Source organism: Ipomoea nil, unplaced genomic scaffold (genome assembly GCF_001879475.1).
Source record: "Ipomoea nil cultivar Tokyo-kokei standard unplaced genomic scaffold, Asagao_1.1 scaffold0925, whole genome shotgun sequence".
NCBI classification, from domain to species: domain Eukaryota; kingdom Viridiplantae; phylum Streptophyta; class Magnoliopsida; order Solanales; family Convolvulaceae; genus Ipomoea; species Ipomoea nil.
The window spans coordinates 166,179-183,219 of record NW_017617353.1 but is presented as its reverse complement, the minus strand read 5'-3'; the positions used below and the strand labels follow the sequence as shown (position 1 = coordinate 183,219).

Below are 17,041 nucleotides of genomic sequence, written 5' to 3'. Positions count from 1 at the left end.
TCAAAATGTATGTGTTGTTTTAGTTTTTAATTAATAATTGATTGCAAATAAAAAAATGATCCATAATTGACAAAAAAATATAAAGAAATAGTCAGATCATTGCATTTTAATTAACAATTGAAGGAAAATATTTCAATAATAATATTCTACATTATCAATAGTAAATGCATATTTTAAACAATAGTAAAGGTAAATTAAAAATAGAATGGAAATATTTCAATAATAATATCTACATCATCAAATAAAAATTGAACGAAAATTAGGTAAAAATATCATTGCATTTGATATTCTAATTGACTGAAAAAATATAAAAAAAAAATAATTGGCTAAAAATGAATCTGATATTACTAATTACCTGAAAATATAAAATGATAACTAATTAAGTAATATTCTACCATTATATATTTTCACCCAGATAACCCGTTTTGATGGATTGAAAGTGTTAGCTATAGACGAAGATGAACAAGATTGTGTTGCCACTACCAATGTCGTCTACAAAGAGGTTTCAATAATGTGTAAATATAATCGGTGATATTAAATTTTTTTTTTTAAATGAAAAAATTATTATATATCTTGAGAAAAAAATATATCTTCCAAATACAAGTGAATAATGATAGCAATTCATTTCTATAACTGAGTTGTTAGAGAACGATCACATTTGCTTAATTTATGAAAATACTAAACAATGATAAATAAAATCTTCAAAATATAGCACCGCATGCGTACATCTAAATATAGCTATTAATTTGAGCAATTATTTGCACAAATTCAAACAATGATAACATCAAAATATATAAATGATCTAAATATCTTTAATTGTACTATATTATATTTGATATTCTAATTTAAATACTTATATATTAATTCATATAGTATTAATATATTACAACAAATTCAATCCGTGCATCGCACGGGTGCAAATAGCTTAATAATAGTTTACTGACGAGAAACTATGGCGGCTTGCAAAGCGTATGGTGTGCCACGTGGACTCCCAGAATTGGACTAACTTAATAATTAATAATTTTACAGGGTGGAAATTCCTAATTATTGACTTATTACTGCTAATTAAGGATTTATTGTCCCAACTCCTATATATAATTTCACCCATTCTTGTAGTTCTCTTCTGATTTACGGAGTATATGATCTCTCTCTTTCTCTCTCTCTGCGATTCCTATCGTTTTCTGGGTACCAATCTCGTTGACCTGAGTATTCTTTGTTGTATCTGTAATCTGTGAATCCATTCATGGATGGGAATAATTGGAGAACGGCCCAAGCTCAGGGTCAGGCGCCGGCCGGCGATGCCACCGCCCCGGCACCGGTGCCGGCAAACGGAGCTGTCGAGACTGGCGATTGGCGGGCTCAGCTACAACCAGAATCGCGTCAGAGGATTGTCAACAAGATGTAAGTCTCTCACACTTTTTTTTGGGGGGGGGGGGGGGGGGATTCTCTAGGTAATATACATTTGATTTCTGGTGATAATTGTTTTTTTTTTTTTTTTTTTTTAAATTCTTACTGGAGCTTTATGATTTATGGTTTGCAAATTGGAGGGCCTTTCCGAGCTTTTCTATCATCGCTACTGTTAATCCATATCTTACGCTGATTGATAAGCATGAAGAATTGCACATAGATTCCACTGGATATTGCTAATATTCATAGGATCACAGCTAAGGAATTTATCTTAATCAATGGGGCCATAAACATACTCGTATTCAATAAGGCCAATGCTTCTTGTTTTATTTCTTGAATTATTATTGTAACAATGTACATGTTTTGGACATACTATCTATACTCGGTGAGATACGGCTTGAAGGTAGAGAAGGGTGCAAGACTGCTTTTACTTGTCTTGTATTTGCAACTCCTACTGTCTGCTAGGAGAAAAGAAAATCTTAAACACTTTATTAGGTTTGTGTATGATAATCCTTGTACATTTATGTTTGGTTAATACTGGAGTGCTTGGGGTTGGCTCTGAAGTGCTTTTCTTTTACATATGATACTATTTCCATATTTGTTACACTGATGGATATGTCTTTCAACTGTGATGGCTATAGAATGGAGACTTTGAAGAGGCATCTTCCCTTCTCTGGACCAGAAGGGCTTCATGAGCTTAGGAAAATTGCAGTAAGGTTTGAGGAAAAGATTTATGCTGCTGCTGTTAGTCAGGTGTGTATGTGATGTGTGATTACCAATATCTCTCCATTGTTTTAAGTATGATGCATATTTATATATGATAATTATTGAATTGGTTTACTCTTTTATTTTTAGTACCAGAATATTCTGTGTGCAATCTATATATATATATATATATATATATATATATATATATATATATATATATATATATATATATATATATATATATATATACAGACACACACACACACACACACACACTCTCTTAAGGCCTTAATGACACCTTTTCCTTCCTTGTCTAATTTTATTGCAGTCAGATTATCTGAGGAAGATATCTTTAAAGATGTTGTCTATGGAGACAAAATCACCAACTCCCATGTCCAATTCTCTGCAGTCTAACAATACATCTAGTGCTCAGAATCCCCAACTTCCAGGTGAAATAACAGGAGCCTCATGTATTTGTACATTTTGTTCTGCTTTAATTAATATGTAAAAGTCCCAACTTGGTTGAAGAGGACATTTGACTATATATTCAATCTAATTACTCTATTCTCTAAGTTAGAACTTAGAAGATTCTTTTTCATGTAGGTCTTTGTTTAGTACAGAAATTCTTTGGTAGATGATTCTCCTTTGCTATGCTTTATTACCATTTCTGAATATCAATTTTTTTTTTTTTTGTATTAATTAATTTTGGCATATAATATTTAATTTTGGAATATGGTTGTTCATATTTTACTGTATTTTAAAATTTAAAATGATTGCTCTCCATTATTATTGGTGTGCTTTGTTTGTTGTTTAGCATTAGTATGATTTTGACACATTTCTTGGCATTCAATGATCAGTACATTCTGTTGTTTCTATAGGGACACACAATGTAATGCAAAACCAGGTTAACGGCCAAGGACAGCCACTCTCTATTCCAATGGTGACCAATCAATCTCAAACACGACAGCAATTGGTGTCTCAGAACATTCAGAATAATATAACATCAACTGGACTGCCAAGTTCTGCAAATATGGTGCCTGCACTCCCTACTGGCAGCAATTTGGCTCAACCTAGTGTGGCAAATGTTGTCAACCAATGTTCTGGTTTGCAGAATATTCAAGGTATTCCCAATGTTTCTCAAAACTCAGTGGCAAACACCATGGGCCAAGGGATGGGTTCCAATATGGTAGCCAATTCTCAGAGACAGGTGCAGGGAAGGCAGCAACAGGTTATTTCCCAACAGCAGCAGCACCAGCACCAGCACCAGCAGCAACAACAGGTTATTTCCCAACAGCAGCAGCAGCAGCAGCAGCAGCAACAACAACAACAACAACAATCTCAGAATTCACAACAAATTCTTTACCAGCAGCATTTACACAATCAAATGATGAAGCGATCTTTGATGCAATCTCATATGCAACAACAGGAGCGGCAGCAACAGCAAAACTTACTACAACAGAATCAGATCCAATCATCTCAGCAAGCTGTCATGCAGCCTTCTCTTCCGCAGAGCCAACAAGCTTCTGTTCAACAACCAACTCAATCTGTACTTCAGCAACGTTCACAATCAGTCCTCAGGCAACAACAAAGTCAACAGCCTCCAATGATTCATCAACAGCAAGGATCACTGCTGCAGCAGTCACTGATGCAAAACCAACAGCAGCAACAACAGCAGCAGTTGATTGGTCAGCAGCAGAGTGTTGCAAATATCCAACAGAACCAGTTGATAGGCCAACAGAACAACTTACTTGACATGCAGCAATCTAGGGTGATTGCCCAACAAAATAACTACTCAAACATACAACAGCAGCAATTAATTAATCAGCAGAATAACCTTCAGAATATACATCAGCAATTGAGCAGTCAAGGTAATGTCGTTGGGCTACAGCAACAGCAGATGCCTGGAAATCAATCCTCTAGTTCTGGATTGCCTACTAATCAGCATCCTATCCAAATGTTACAACATTCAAAGGTTCCAGTGCAGCAACAAATGCTGTCAAATTCCACAATATTGCAAACGCAAGGTCTTCATTCGCAAGCACAGCAGACACAGCAGCAGATGATGTCTCAGAGTCAAGCACAACCTGGAGCATTGCAACCACCATTAGGATTGCAGCACCAACGAATTCAAGCATCAAGTCCCTTGCTTCAACAGAATGTGATTGATCAACAGAAGCAACTTTTTCAGCAGCAGAGGACCACTCCAGAAGCCTCATCAAGTATTTCTTCTCTTCTCTCCTGAGCTGACCCAATTTTAAACTCATGTTGCATATTTCTGATAGATGTTCTCTTTATGCTATAAATTCTGAAGCATCTTCTATTTGCAAATATCTGAACCATCTTAATGGGACTGTCAGTGTTTTCCAAGTCACCTTTTGCTTTTGGATTTGCTTCATATAATGTTGACCAAATAGTGGCTGTATCCTCCTGAATCCATTATCCATCACCATCACCTTTGTTATTGTTATTGTTGCTGTGGGACTGGGGGTTGATGTATAAAGAAAATTTCCTATTTAATTGCAACTTCTGGCCTGTTTATCATTTTTATTGCATTTTGTACAATTTGTTTCTGCAGCTGTAGCTTTATTTAAGTTTTTCACCATTAAAAGCTACCTAACTCTATTCTACATTTATAATTGTGGTATAGCATCTCTGGATTCAACAGCTCAGACGGGAAATGCAAATGGAGCTGATTGGCAGGAAGAGGTTTACCAAAAGGTACATCTCTCTTTTTTTTTTTTTTTTTATTATTTTTTTTAACTGTAACTTCATGAAAGGTAGTAGATTCACAGAAGATTACTTAAAAGGATTCTGTCTGGGTGCAGAAACGGAGTGGACTTGTTAAATTTGACCGGTCATTAAAACATATCAATAAGAACTAGCTGGAGATGGGAATATATCATTGAACATGGACACAAAAACCACTGGGGATTAAAAAAACAATTCTGACATTTCATTTTTTGTTTAGTGTTTACACATTTGGGTTATTTGAAACACCATTGTAGTGTTTTTCTATACGATTCAACTTGGGATAATCATCTAAATATTTCTAGAGTGCGAAGATCGTTATGCTTGAAAGTGAGAGGAAAGACTTGGTGAGGGTTATGAGCTCAGATTTAAACTCAGAGAGATTTGCATGCAATGACTGTAAGAAACTAAACAGTACTGACATATAAGTCATATGGTGTGTGTATGCCATCTGTGATTGCTATAGGATGATGTGTGTATACTATGAACTATCTGTGATTGCTGTGGGCCAAGAATAGAGGAGAAGACAATAATATCTTCTTATTGTTTAATGAGTTAATAATCTGGACTCTGGGACAAGATAATCTCAACAACTTCAATAAAATATGTTTTCTATGAGGAAAACGTCTTTTCTATTCTAATTTTCTTCGACTTAGTTGATGATGTTAGACACAAGCTGAAGTTGTGTGAATTCCATGTTTTCCCTGTTAAACAGAAATGCATACAAGTGAGTTGCAGAATTGTTTGTGAGTTTCTCTATTTTTCAGCACCTACAAAGTTTTAGCATTTGCATTCTATGACCATGATATTTTTAATCCTTGTTCTTAGTGATATTGCTTCTTCCATTTTCTTTTTGGGTCCATTTGGTGGTCTGGTTGTCATGTGAAAGTATTATGATAGGGATATTCTATGATGTCTGGAAGGATTTTTAACCCTGCAACTGAATCTGTGAAATTTTTATGCAGATCAAGTCCATGAAAGATATGTATTTTATGGATCTTACCGACTTGCATGGGAAGATTTCTACCAAATTGGCTCAGGTGAGATGAATGCATTTTACTTATTATATTGCGTCAGACCCTCTGAACATGTTAAGTTGTTAACTGTCTGTGTATAATAAGAGGAAGAGACATGAATCCTTGATGGCTGTCGATGCTCTTTGTTGCACTATATTCCTGACTTCTGTGTTAGATTCTATCCTAACACAATTTGTTTGTTCTTTGCAGTGTGAGTCTCTTCCTCAGCAACCCCCAACTGATCAAATTAACAAGCTCAGGAACTTTAAAAGTATGGTGGAACGCTTTCTACATTTCTTGCAGCTTAACAAGAGTGAGGTTCAGCTGCAACACAAGGAGAGAATGGTTTCCTATGAGAAACAAATACATTATTTTCTTGCTTCCAACAGGCCCCGAAAACCTGTGCAGCAAGGGCAACCTCAGCACACACATACTCATGACAATCAAATTAATCCTCAGATGCAATCTGTAAATCTACAGGGCTCCATGGCAACAATGCAGCACAGTTCATTATCATCTGTATCTGCTGTTTCAGGCTCTCAGCAGAACATGATAAACACCCTTCAACATGGTACTGGTGTGGATTTGGGGCAGGGTAGTTCATTAAGTTCACTGCAGGCGGTGGCTACTGGATCTTTACAGCAGAATCCTGTCAGTGGTCCTCAACAGATAAACATGAGCTCACTATCATCACAAAGTGGTGCAAATACACTGCAGTCAAACCTGAGTACCTTACAGCCGAGTTCTAATGTACTTCAACACCAGCATCCTAAACAACATGAGCAGCAGATGCTGCATAACCAGCAAATGAGACATCAAATGCAACAACAACAACTTTTGCATAAGCAACAGCTAATGCAACAGCAGCAGCAAATAAAGCAATCACAGACTCCATTGACAGCACATCAGTTGCAACAGCTTCACCAGATATCTGATTCTAATGATATGAAGATGAGGCAACAGATTGGTATGAATGGTATCAAATCAGGTGTGCTTCCACAGCATCAGTCCATAGGCCAGCGCGTGGCAGCACAGCACCCCCATCATAAGTCAAATATTTCATCACCTCAACTTCAACAGGCCTTATCTCCCCAGCTGTCCCAGCATCCATCTCCACAAATTGACCAGCAAAATATTTTGGCTTCTCTGACTAAAGCTGGAACACCTCTCCAATCTGCAAGCTCACCTTTTGTTGTCCCTTCTCCTTCAACTCCCTTGGCTCCATCTCCCATGCCTGGGGAGTCTGAGAAAGTTAGTGCTGGCATTCAGTCACTCCCTAATGCTGGAAGCATAGGGCATCAACAAGCTACTGGTGCATCTGCACCAGGTCAATCTCTTGCAATTGGTACTCCAGGGATATCAGCATCACCTTTGCTTGCTGAATTTTCCAGTCTAGATGGAGCACATGCAAATGTGTCAACCGTTTCTGGAAAGTCGAGTGTAGAACAACCCCTGGAACGCTTGATTAAAGTGGTAAGAATAAATTTTCTTGCTTATTTTGCATTGTACTATTCTTCTTCAAGTGGTAAGAATAAGTTTTCTTGCTTATTTTGCATTTTACTATTCTTCTTCAAATCCATGTCTAATTTATATGGTTTTATTCAGGCAAGTAGGATGTCTCCTGAGGCATTCAGTTCATCAGTTAGTGACATCAGCTCCGTTGTCAGCATGATTGACAGAATAGCTGGATCTGCACCAGGAAATGGATCAAGGGCAGCTGTTGGTGAAGATTTGGTTGCCTTGACAAGGTGTCGTCTGCAAGCAAGAAATTTCTTTACACAGGATGGACCTACTGGAACAAAGAAAATGAAACGGTATACAACTTCAAATGTAGTGTCATCTAGTGGAAGTGTGAATGACAGTTTTAGACAGCTGATTGGCTCTGAAACATCTGATTTAGAGTCTACAGCAACATCCAGTGCCAAAATGCCAAGGATTGAGGTATAATGTTCACTGTCATTCTTTTTCCTCAGAAATAAGTATCACCCATGACTTTCCCATTGCTATATGTTTTCTTCACTTTCATAAGGTATTCACATTCACTGCTGTTGCATCTTCTTATTCTCTTTCATTTAGTAGAAGAAAAAGTGACTGATTGATTCTTGGGTACAGATCATTATCTAGCCTTTGTACTCATAATTTACATAAACACTAGTATTGGCCCAGTGTTGCATGACAATTAGGATTCTTCTCATTCAGCAAAGACCAGTTAATGCCCTAGAGTGGCAGAGTGCTTGCATGATACCTCTGATTCTCTTAGAAAATAAGGAAGCATCAGAAAGGAACTGCCAAATCAACCAGTTGACTTTCTTAAACAAGGTTCCATCCATTACACTTGACTGCAATCCCCTTCTTCAGACTGCTTGCTCTTTTGATTAACTTGCTTAGTAAAGCAAGATAGTTGACTCCATTATTTTCCCTTTAGCTTTTCTCCTATTTGTTTCCAATTCCAGATCATTTGTTCTTTGTTATAATTTAAGATTGGGTTAGGGTCATTCAATTGGGCTATAATGCACAATGGGCCAAACCACACTAAAAGATTGAATATTTGAATCCAACCAATTAGCTAGTCTTACTCATGGCCTTATAAACCCCATATGTTCTTTCTTATTTTATCAATGTGGGACTCTTTAACATTCTTAAATGGTGGTTAGGGTGTTCCAGTTATTATCTTAGGGGGCGTTTGGTTCAGGTTATATTATATAACCAAGGGAATGTGACATTCCCGAGCTTACATTCCTATGTTTGGTTCATTTTCTCTGAGGGAATATAACATTCCCAGGGAATGCAACATTCCCTCCACATAGGATTTTGAAGGGAATGTGATTCCCTTCATTTTGTTAGGTAATGTAGGATAACCTTGCATATTTATGAATTTTGTCATTTTAATTCTAATTATTTAAAGATATATATTTTATGTTAGCTTATATATATATATAAAAGATAAGATAACCCTAAACCAAACATAATTATATTACATGCCTCAATTTTAACCAAACACAGGAATCTAACATTCCCAGTAATCTAACATTCCCAGCAATCTAACATTCCTAAGGTAATCTAGCATTCCGTGAACCAAACGGCCCCTAATGTGTTGATTTGTCTTTCTCAATGTCACAAGCATGCCAGTGGGCAGTTGATTATCTTGTGCAGGGAAATTACTTTTTAATTTTCTTTAGCCTCTCAATATAAAATATTGTTATTTAACTGTTGCAGGTTAATCATGCACTCATTGAAGAGATAAAGGATATTAATCGACGATTGATAGATACTGTAGTCGAAATCAGTGATGAAGGTGTTGATCCAAGTACTCGAGCTCCTGCAGCAGTTGGCAGTGAAGGTACCACCATTAAGTGTTCGTTCAATGCTGTAGCTCTAAGTCCAAATTTGAAATCACAGTTTGCTTCAGCACTAATGGTAAGATTTCATTCCACGCAGATTTAATTGCATGCAACAACTTATATTCATTTCTAGTTTGTTTGTTTGTTTCTTTTTTTAAATTGGATATTTTCTTTGTCTGAGCAGTCACCAATTCAGCCTTTGAGATTGCTCGTTCCTGCTAATTATCCGAAGTGCTCTCCTATACTCTTGGAGAAGTTCCCAGTTGAAATAAGGTCAGGAGTCAACTTCTAATTTGTTTTTGCCCCCATCATACCTATCTATCTCTGTCTGCAGTCTGCACACATACACACCACATGTTTCCAGACACCAAGAGCCACTTGGTTGCTTCATGCAGTGTAATTTTTTTCTTTGGTGAATAATACATTTGTCAAAATTTCTGGTTAAAAAGAGAAAAACTAATTAAAAAGGTGAAACCAAAAAGGGAGTAAGAAAAAAGAAAATTTCTATATGCCATTCCATGCTGCTGCATGCTTTAAGATTGTTATGAAAATTCTCCAGACCCTGATCTCCTTCTCTCTTTCCTTCCGTTTACCACTTGTACCTGCAAATTGAAGTATTATTGTGTTCACCATTCACTGATTGAAATGGTTTATGTTTGATATGCAGCAAGGAGTACGAGGATCTGTCGATAAAGGCCAAGTCAAGGTTCTGTGCATCTCTCAGAAGTCTATCTCAACCGATGTCATTGAAGGAGATGGCAAGGACCTGGGATATCTGTGCACGTGCAGTCATCTCCGAGTACGCGCAACAAAGCGGTGGGGGAAGTTTCAGCTCAAAGTATGGGACTTGGGAAAGCTGTTTGAGTAGCGGATGAGCAAACTCTTCTAATAATATACAGAGTAACATCAAAAGGATGTCTGGCTTTTGTTGCCTCCAATTCCGAGTATGGTCTGGAGTTTCAATGGCATAAAGGTTTTGTCAGCAGCATACTATTTTTTTTCCTCTTCCATACACATTTCTGTTTGTTTTCTTACAGCCTTGAGCCGACTGCCGAGCCATAGTAATGTTAGGTTGCTTTGCTTTTATTTGATCTGGCAGAGGCAAAATAGTGGGTATGTGAGGGGCAAATAGTAAAAGATTATATGTATAGTTCCAATAACATGAAACTATGAAAGGCTGCCTTGTGAGATGAGTTTTTTTTTTTTTTTTTTGCTGAAATGAAAGGATTTGCATTCCTTTTTCTCCCCTGTTGCCTGTATATGGACTATAAGTTTATATTATTCTCATGAGTTAATTCCAGCAACGGTCCTTTGACTATTGTGATTTTCCAAAATTAGTCTTCGACTTTTAATTTGGACGAAAAAGACACTTGACTTTTGAATTTGTTACAGCAATAGTCCTTCCGTTATCCATCCGTCTCTTAACCGTTAGTTTAGGGGCCAAAATAGTCTTTTCATCTGCTTGCTCTCTTCTCCATCATTTTCGTCCGTATATGACGCAGAGAAGCAATAGGAAGAACTCCATTGTTTCTCTGATCTGGCATGGTAGCAGATTGAACAATCAAAAGCCTCTACTCTCTTGGCAACTGCTAAACTAATTCTTCAAAGCCCTATAATTTCAACAGTTTTGCCACTAAACTGCAAAGTATGGTGGCAACAAATAAAGTTAGAATGAGTATTAAACTATCCATCCTTAAATGAATACAAGCTCTATACTTTTAAACAAACTTCTACCATTCTTTCGTAAAATTCTAGTCCTGAATGTAGATTATTTCAGAGTATTTCACCAAGCACTTAGAAGGCATATAGGGGGAAAACAAAGCAGAGAGGACCAAAATTAAACTATTTTAACCAGCACAGTTTTGTTCTCTGTAGCTAAAAATTCGATCTTTGTACTTTGTCTATAGAAAATGACATAAAAAGAAGCGATTGAACCTTGGTAGTCAACTTGAAGTCACCCGTCTTCCACAACCCTGTCCTCACAAATCGATCACACTCGCAAATCCTTCGGAGCACAACCAACATCAACCCGATTGCCAAGTCGGCGACATCCTCCGTCAACACGTCGGGGGTATTGGTAACCCGAATTCCCTTCTCCCTGCACTTGGCCAAGTCGATCTTATCCAAGCTGACGCTGAAACTGGAGACTATCTCCAGCTTGGGGAGCGCGTCAATCAGCTCCGCGTCAGCCCCGACGGAGGTGTTTCCGGTGACGACGTGGATCGCGTTGGTGTTCTCCCTCAGGAATTCCTTCTTCTGCGGGAAGTTCCAGAAGCGGAAGAGCTTGAACCGCTTGTCGAGTTCCTGTTCCAAGTGTGGGTTCATCGGAATCGCCAGCAGCACTCCAATACTCTCGATTTATTCTTCCCAGATCCGGAGAGGACTTCAATTGTGTTTAGTTCTTCCTATTGCTTCTCTGCGTCAAATCGAAAATGAGGGAGAAGAGAGCAAGCAGATGAAAAGACTATTTTGGCCCCTAAACTAACGGTGAAGGGACGGATGGATAACGGAAGGACTATTGCTGGAACAACTTCGAAAGTTAAGTGTCTTTTTCGTCCAAATTAAAAGTTGGGGACCAATTTTGGAAAATTGCAATAGTCGGAGGATCATGGCTGGAATTAACTCTTATTCTCATTTACTCCCTATATGTTCTGAAGGTCAAAAACTTCATTATTTTTTTCTTGAAAGCAAACAACTTCAATTAAGAACATTCCAATTAAAAGTAGGGGGAATGAATAATCATTCTGTAAGATGTGACAAACAAATGACATGCCTAGCAAGTACTTCCCGATTTGCAAATCATTTTACAAAAGTGAAGATTAAATTAAATTATGAAACTCTCTAGGCAATGTGTTGATATCTCTCACCAAAATTTTGTTTCTCTTTCACGGAGCGCAATTGCGGTGATTTTAGTGTCCATAAAAATCTATGACTATCCTCTACAACTTTCATATTTAGAGTTTTAAGAGATTCAAGATAAATAAGAGTAAAAAGTAGATAGATTTTGACGCACCCATGGACATAGGCCTGTGATATGCTAATAGTAGTTTGGTCATATCTCTTTCATATAAAGTTCAATTGATGTTATTTAAGTTTCCTTGGAAAGTCAAGAGAGTCCTCTACAACTTTCATGTTCAAAGTTTTCAGAGATTCGGTCCAAAATATGAAGAAAAATAGAAGAATAAATCTACTTGCGTGCCAATTTTATAGAATCTATTTAAGCTGCATTTTAACCTTTTTGGTGGACTTTTCAACCATAGGCTTCAAAAAATGTTCCAATGAACATCTTTTAAAACCTTGCTTTCCAAGGAATTAGCTTTGCAGAAAAGAAAGCAATCGTTCAAGAAAAAGATATGAGAAATTCTAGGTCCTTGTTTGGAGATAGAAATTTCAAGAACAGCACTAAACTGCTCCTATTTTCTAATCATGCTACTTAAGCCTTCAAGTGTGGAGAGCTGTCATTGTATTAACAGTGATGGAAGACAGGAAGCAATATGAAGGTTTATTCATGGTGAACTGTACAATGCAAAAACTGAACCAAAAGTATCTAAGGCTACTGTTTTATATCAATTTTAGTGGCAGTTATAACAGAAATGAAAGGGAAAGGAAATTACAAGAATATCCTTGTCTTCTAAGTGTATTTCATCACACCCCCCCCCCCCCCCCCCCCCGCGTAAGGTAGAGCATGAATGTCTTAAAGGCCCAGGTTAGAGTGGAAGTTGTCAAACATCAATCTTGGCAATGTCTTAGTGAATCCATCAGCAACTTGTTTTTTGTGAGGGTATGGACATCATCTTTATTACTCCTTCATATACTTTATGTTTAACAATATGACAGTCTATCTCAATGTGCGTAGTCCGTTCATGAAAGACATGATTCTCTCCTATTGCAATTTCAGATTTGTTATCACAAAATAGAGCAGTAGGGCTGTTAGGCTTCACTCTCAGGTCTGCTAGCAAATATAGAAGCCACTGAATCTCACAAACTGTAGATACTAGAGCCCTATACTTAGCTTCAGAGGATGATCTGGATATAGTGGCCTGTTTCTTTGTTTCCATGAGATTAAGGACTCTCCAAGATAAATGCAATAGCCAATAACATACTTTCTAGTTTCTGCACAAGTGGCCCAATTAGAATCAGAGAACCCTTGAAGTCTGATTTTAGAGATTGTTGGATAGAATATCCCCTTCCAGGAGACCCTTTCAGGTACCTCAATACCCTGTGAGCAGCCACAAGGTGTGTGTCTCTAGGCTTGTCAACATACTGACTTAGTTGTTGAACTGCATAGGAAATATCTAACCTAGTGTTGGTTAGGTACAATAACTTTCCAACTAGCCTTCTGTAGATTTTTGGTTTATCAAGGATTGTCCCTTCAAGAGTTTCAAGTTTTTATCCTGCATTGATAGGTGTGTGCAGGTTTAGCATCCAAGAAGCCATTCTCTTCTAGAATTTCTAAGGTATATTTCCTCTGGCATAGATTGAGACCATCGGAGGTTCTGGATGCTTCAATCCCCAAGAAGTAGTTCAGATGGCCAAGATCTTTTATCTTGAAGGTCTTGTCCAAGAATTGCTTCAACCTATTAATCTGCTGAGAATCTGAACCTACAACCAAGATATCATCAACATAGATGAGTAGGGCAATGAATGATGTGTCTGAAACTTTGGTAAATAGGGATGGATCTGCTGTGGACTGCTTGGAGCCATTGTCTTGTAGAGCTTTTGTTAGTTTAGCATTCCATTGTCTGTTCGCTTGCTTTAAGCCATACAAGGACCTCAACAGTCTGCAAACCTGCTTGTTATAATTCTGAAAGCCAGGGGTGAGACCATATACACTTCCTGTTTTAAATCTCCATGTAAAAAGGCATTATTAATGTCCAACTGTTGGATGTCCCATCCCTTTGTAGTGGCTACACCTAGAAAGGTTCTGATTGTTGTCATCCTAGCCACAGGAGAGAATGTTTCAATGTAGTCCACTCCTAACTGCTGAGTGTAGCCCTTTGCAACCAATCTAGCTTTGTGCCTTTCTATGGAACCATCTGCTTTATGTTTCACCTTGTACACCCATTTGCATCCAATGAGAGTTTTTCCTGGTGGCAAATCTGTAAGTATCCATGTTTTATTCTCAACCAAGGCATCTATCTCACACTGTATTGCTTTCCTCCATGCTGCTTCTTTAACTGCTTCATTGTATGACTGTGGCTCCTGTGTGGCCAGAATAGAGGATGTACATATCCTATGATTTAGAGGTAAGTAGTCATATGAGATAACCTTGTTAATTGAATGTGGTGATGATCCATAATGATGGTTGCCTGTAGTCATTGAATGTCAATAATAGTCTTGTAGCTTTGTAGGTATATTCCTTACTCTTTCTGATCTCCTTGGTTCTGACTGAATATCTATTTGAACTATTTCTTCTTCTAGTGCTGTGGCATTACATGCCTCATTGGATAATTCATTGTTTGGACTGTCATTTGTACCCACACTATCAGTGTTGTAAGGCAGATGACTGAACATGTGAACCCTTTCTGATGTTTGGTTCTAATTTTCAATATTGTGAGCCAGAGGTCTGGGACTGTCAACCCTTTCTGACACTTGGTTCTAAATTTCAGTTCTTTCTCTGGTTTCCAAGGGTGTTGTGTTAATCTCAGTGGAAATTGGGATCAAGGGTAGCACAGGATCAAACATCAGTTTTTCATCATGGGATCTTGCATTGGCTTCTGGTTTGTGCCCCTTAAGAGGATAGATGTGTTCATAGAACTGAACATCCCTGGAGACAAAAACATGCTTGTTAGCAATATCATATAGTATGTAACCTTTCACATTGGCAGGAATTCCCAAGAATATGCATTTCTTGGCTCTTGGTTCCATTTTATTTCCTCCTTGAGGGATAATAGATCTAAAGCACAAGCAACCAAAGGCTTTGAGGTGATGGTACTCCACACTTTTTACCAAACAATACTTCAAAGGGGGGCTTCTCACCAGACTTGGCAGGGGGCAACCTGCTAATAAGATAAGAGGCATGCATGACACAATGACTCCAGAACTCTATAGGCAATCCAGATTGGAATCAGAGTGCCCTGGCTACATTTAGGACATGTTGGTGCTTTCTTTCTGCAACTCCATTCTACTAGGGTGTGTACACACAAGACTTTTGGTGCACAATTCCCTTTTCATTGTAAAAGTTACTCATTAGAAACTCAGTGCCATTATCTGTCCTCATGGCCTTAATTTTAGTGGAAAACTGAGTCTAAACATAGTTGTAGAAGTTCTGGAATAAGGTTTTAACCTCTAACTTGTTTCTCATTAGGTGTAGCCATGTAAACCTGCTATAGTCATCCACAATTGTCAAAAAATAGTGTTCTCCTTTTATAGAAGCCACAGGAAAGGGGCCCCAAACATCCATATGTAAAAGATCAAAACACTTTTCAGTTCTAGAATTACTGATGGGAAATGCAGACCTTTTATGTTTTTCAAAATGACATGCTTCACAAACAATATCAGAAGATTTACACAACTGAGCATCTTTTATTCCATTCAAAGATGGTATCTTATTCACAAGATAGTGCCCTAGCCTACAATGCCACAGTTCTAAAGATAGGCTATTACATTTGACCATTTCATTAGGCTGAGTATTCTTCCTTTTAGCAGGAGGATTAGTGATCAGAAGTAAGCCATTCCTTTCTTTAGAAAAACCATCCATCATCCCATGATGGCCCTGAATATTACAGGAATCAGTACCCATAATGATCTCATATGGTCATTGTTTGATTAGCTTGCTAGCAGAGATAATATTGAATGTGAAAGAGGGAATGTACAGCACATTACTTAGCAGTAGGTTTAAATGCAATCTGATTTCACCTATGTGTGTTACAGTTACTGTCTCTCCATTAGGCAACTTGACAAAAATTCCATAAACTTTGTGATAGCTTTCAAAATAGTCTAGTGAGCATGTGATATGGTCAGTAGCACCTGAATCTAAAATCCATATGGTAGAGGAAGATATGTCATTATTAATGTGAAGATTAGAGATGAACCTACCTTCATTGGATTCTAACTTCTTCCCAGAATTGTTCATTGTTATAGCAGTATTTGTGGAAATTTGTTTCTCTTGGTTCTGACTATGCAGTAAAGTCAGAAGTCTTTGAAACTGATCAGCAGACATCCCTATATCCCCAACCTGATTTATAGAAGCATTTGGACATCTTGATTCTGCATATTTTTGGATTTGTATCCTGCTATCCAGCCAGGGGGATAGCCATGCTTCTTAAAGAATTTCTCAACAGTGTGACCACTCATATTACAGTAGGTGCACTTAGGCACATTCCTTCCACCATTATTGTTGAATTTTCTTCTTGTTATTAGAAACAAAGAATGCCACAGTACCAAACTCATTTGTGGATTGTCCTTGGTTATTCTGAAACGCACTGGATTGAATCACTTCAATGTTCCTTTGACTAAGGGATCCATTGACTTTTCTTTCCACTTTCTGTGACAACTCAAAAATAATTTTCCTAAATCCTATTTTATAAATTTCAAAATAGCTATTTTCACTCTTCCAAAAAAAATTTATTTCGAAAACGGTGTATGAATTAAATATTTTAACCGAGTTTTTAAATAAATTCAACACCAAGAATATCCTATTTCGAAAATCCTAAGTTTCGGATACATTTATGTATCAAGTTTTGAGCCAAAAAGTCAATTCGAGTTAAACCGGAAAGGAACCTGTGAAACCTAAACCAAGTGTTTTAACTAGAAACTACTTCTAGAAAATCTATTTCTGACCCCAAGTTATCCAAAATCATTTTTGAGACCTTGGTCCAT

At 37.5% G+C, this 17,041-nt stretch overlaps 2 protein-coding genes across 8 annotated transcripts; one reads left to right on the top strand and one right to left on the bottom strand.

Annotated features, from left to right (window-relative positions):
• The first annotated feature begins 1,045 nt into the window (after positions 1-1,045).
• Positions 1,046-10,463, top strand: LOC109179482 (mediator of RNA polymerase II transcription subunit 15a-like). 7 transcript variants are annotated; one of them, XM_019328976.1, is made up of 12 exons: positions 1,046-1,401; positions 2,049-2,160; positions 2,444-2,564; positions 2,994-3,010; positions 3,254-4,334; positions 4,763-4,833; positions 5,829-5,903; positions 6,090-7,352; positions 7,485-7,820; positions 9,096-9,296; positions 9,405-9,493; positions 9,888-10,463. In XM_019328976.1, the coding sequence occupies exons 1-12, from the start codon at positions 1,244-1,246 to the stop codon at positions 10,093-10,095; spliced, it is 3,732 nt and encodes a 1,243-aa protein (XP_019184521.1). In that variant the 5' UTR covers positions 1,046-1,243; the 3' UTR covers positions 10,096-10,463. The 7 variants fall into 7 exon arrangements, with proteins under 7 accessions (XP_019184521.1, XP_019184519.1, XP_019184518.1 ...); XM_019328974.1 differs by having other exon boundaries at positions 2,994-3,343; positions 3,395-4,334; XM_019328973.1 differs by having other exon boundaries at positions 2,994-4,334; positions 6,090-6,472; positions 6,509-7,352.
• Positions 10,464-10,798: 335 nt separating this feature from the next.
• On the bottom strand, positions 10,799-11,563 carry LOC109179483 (hydroxyphenylpyruvate reductase-like). Its single transcript, XM_019328978.1, has 2 exons — positions 11,156-11,563; positions 10,799-10,858 (listed from the first exon to the last, which is right to left on the bottom strand). The coding sequence occupies exons 1-2, from the start codon at positions 11,543-11,545 to the stop codon at positions 10,823-10,825; spliced, it is 426 nt and encodes a 141-aa protein (XP_019184523.1). The 5' UTR covers positions 11,546-11,563; the 3' UTR covers positions 10,799-10,822.
• Positions 11,564-17,041: the final 5,478 nt, after the last annotated feature.

Bases quoted from the DNA above. Each gene is read 5' to 3' on its own strand.
- LOC109179482 (XM_019328970.1), top strand. From the start codon at position 1,244: ATGGATGGGAATAATTGGAGAACGGCCCAAGCTCAGGGTCAGGCGCCG. The intron at 4,335-4,762 runs GTATTTCTTCTC...ATTGTGGTATAG, and splicing joins CACTCCAGAAGCCTCATCAA to CATCTCTGGATTCAACAGCT. The intron at 9,297-9,404 runs GTAAGATTTCAT...TTGTCTGAGCAG, and splicing joins AGTTTGCTTCAGCACTAATG to TCACCAATTCAGCCTTTGAG.
- LOC109179483 (XM_019328978.1), bottom strand. From the start codon at position 11,545: ATGAACCCACACTTGGAACAGGAACTCGACAAGCGGTTCAAGCTCTTC. The intron at 10,859-11,155 runs GTTCAATCGCTT...CATACTTTGCAG, and splicing joins ACTTCAAGTTGACTACCAAG to TTTAGTGGCAAAACTGTTGA.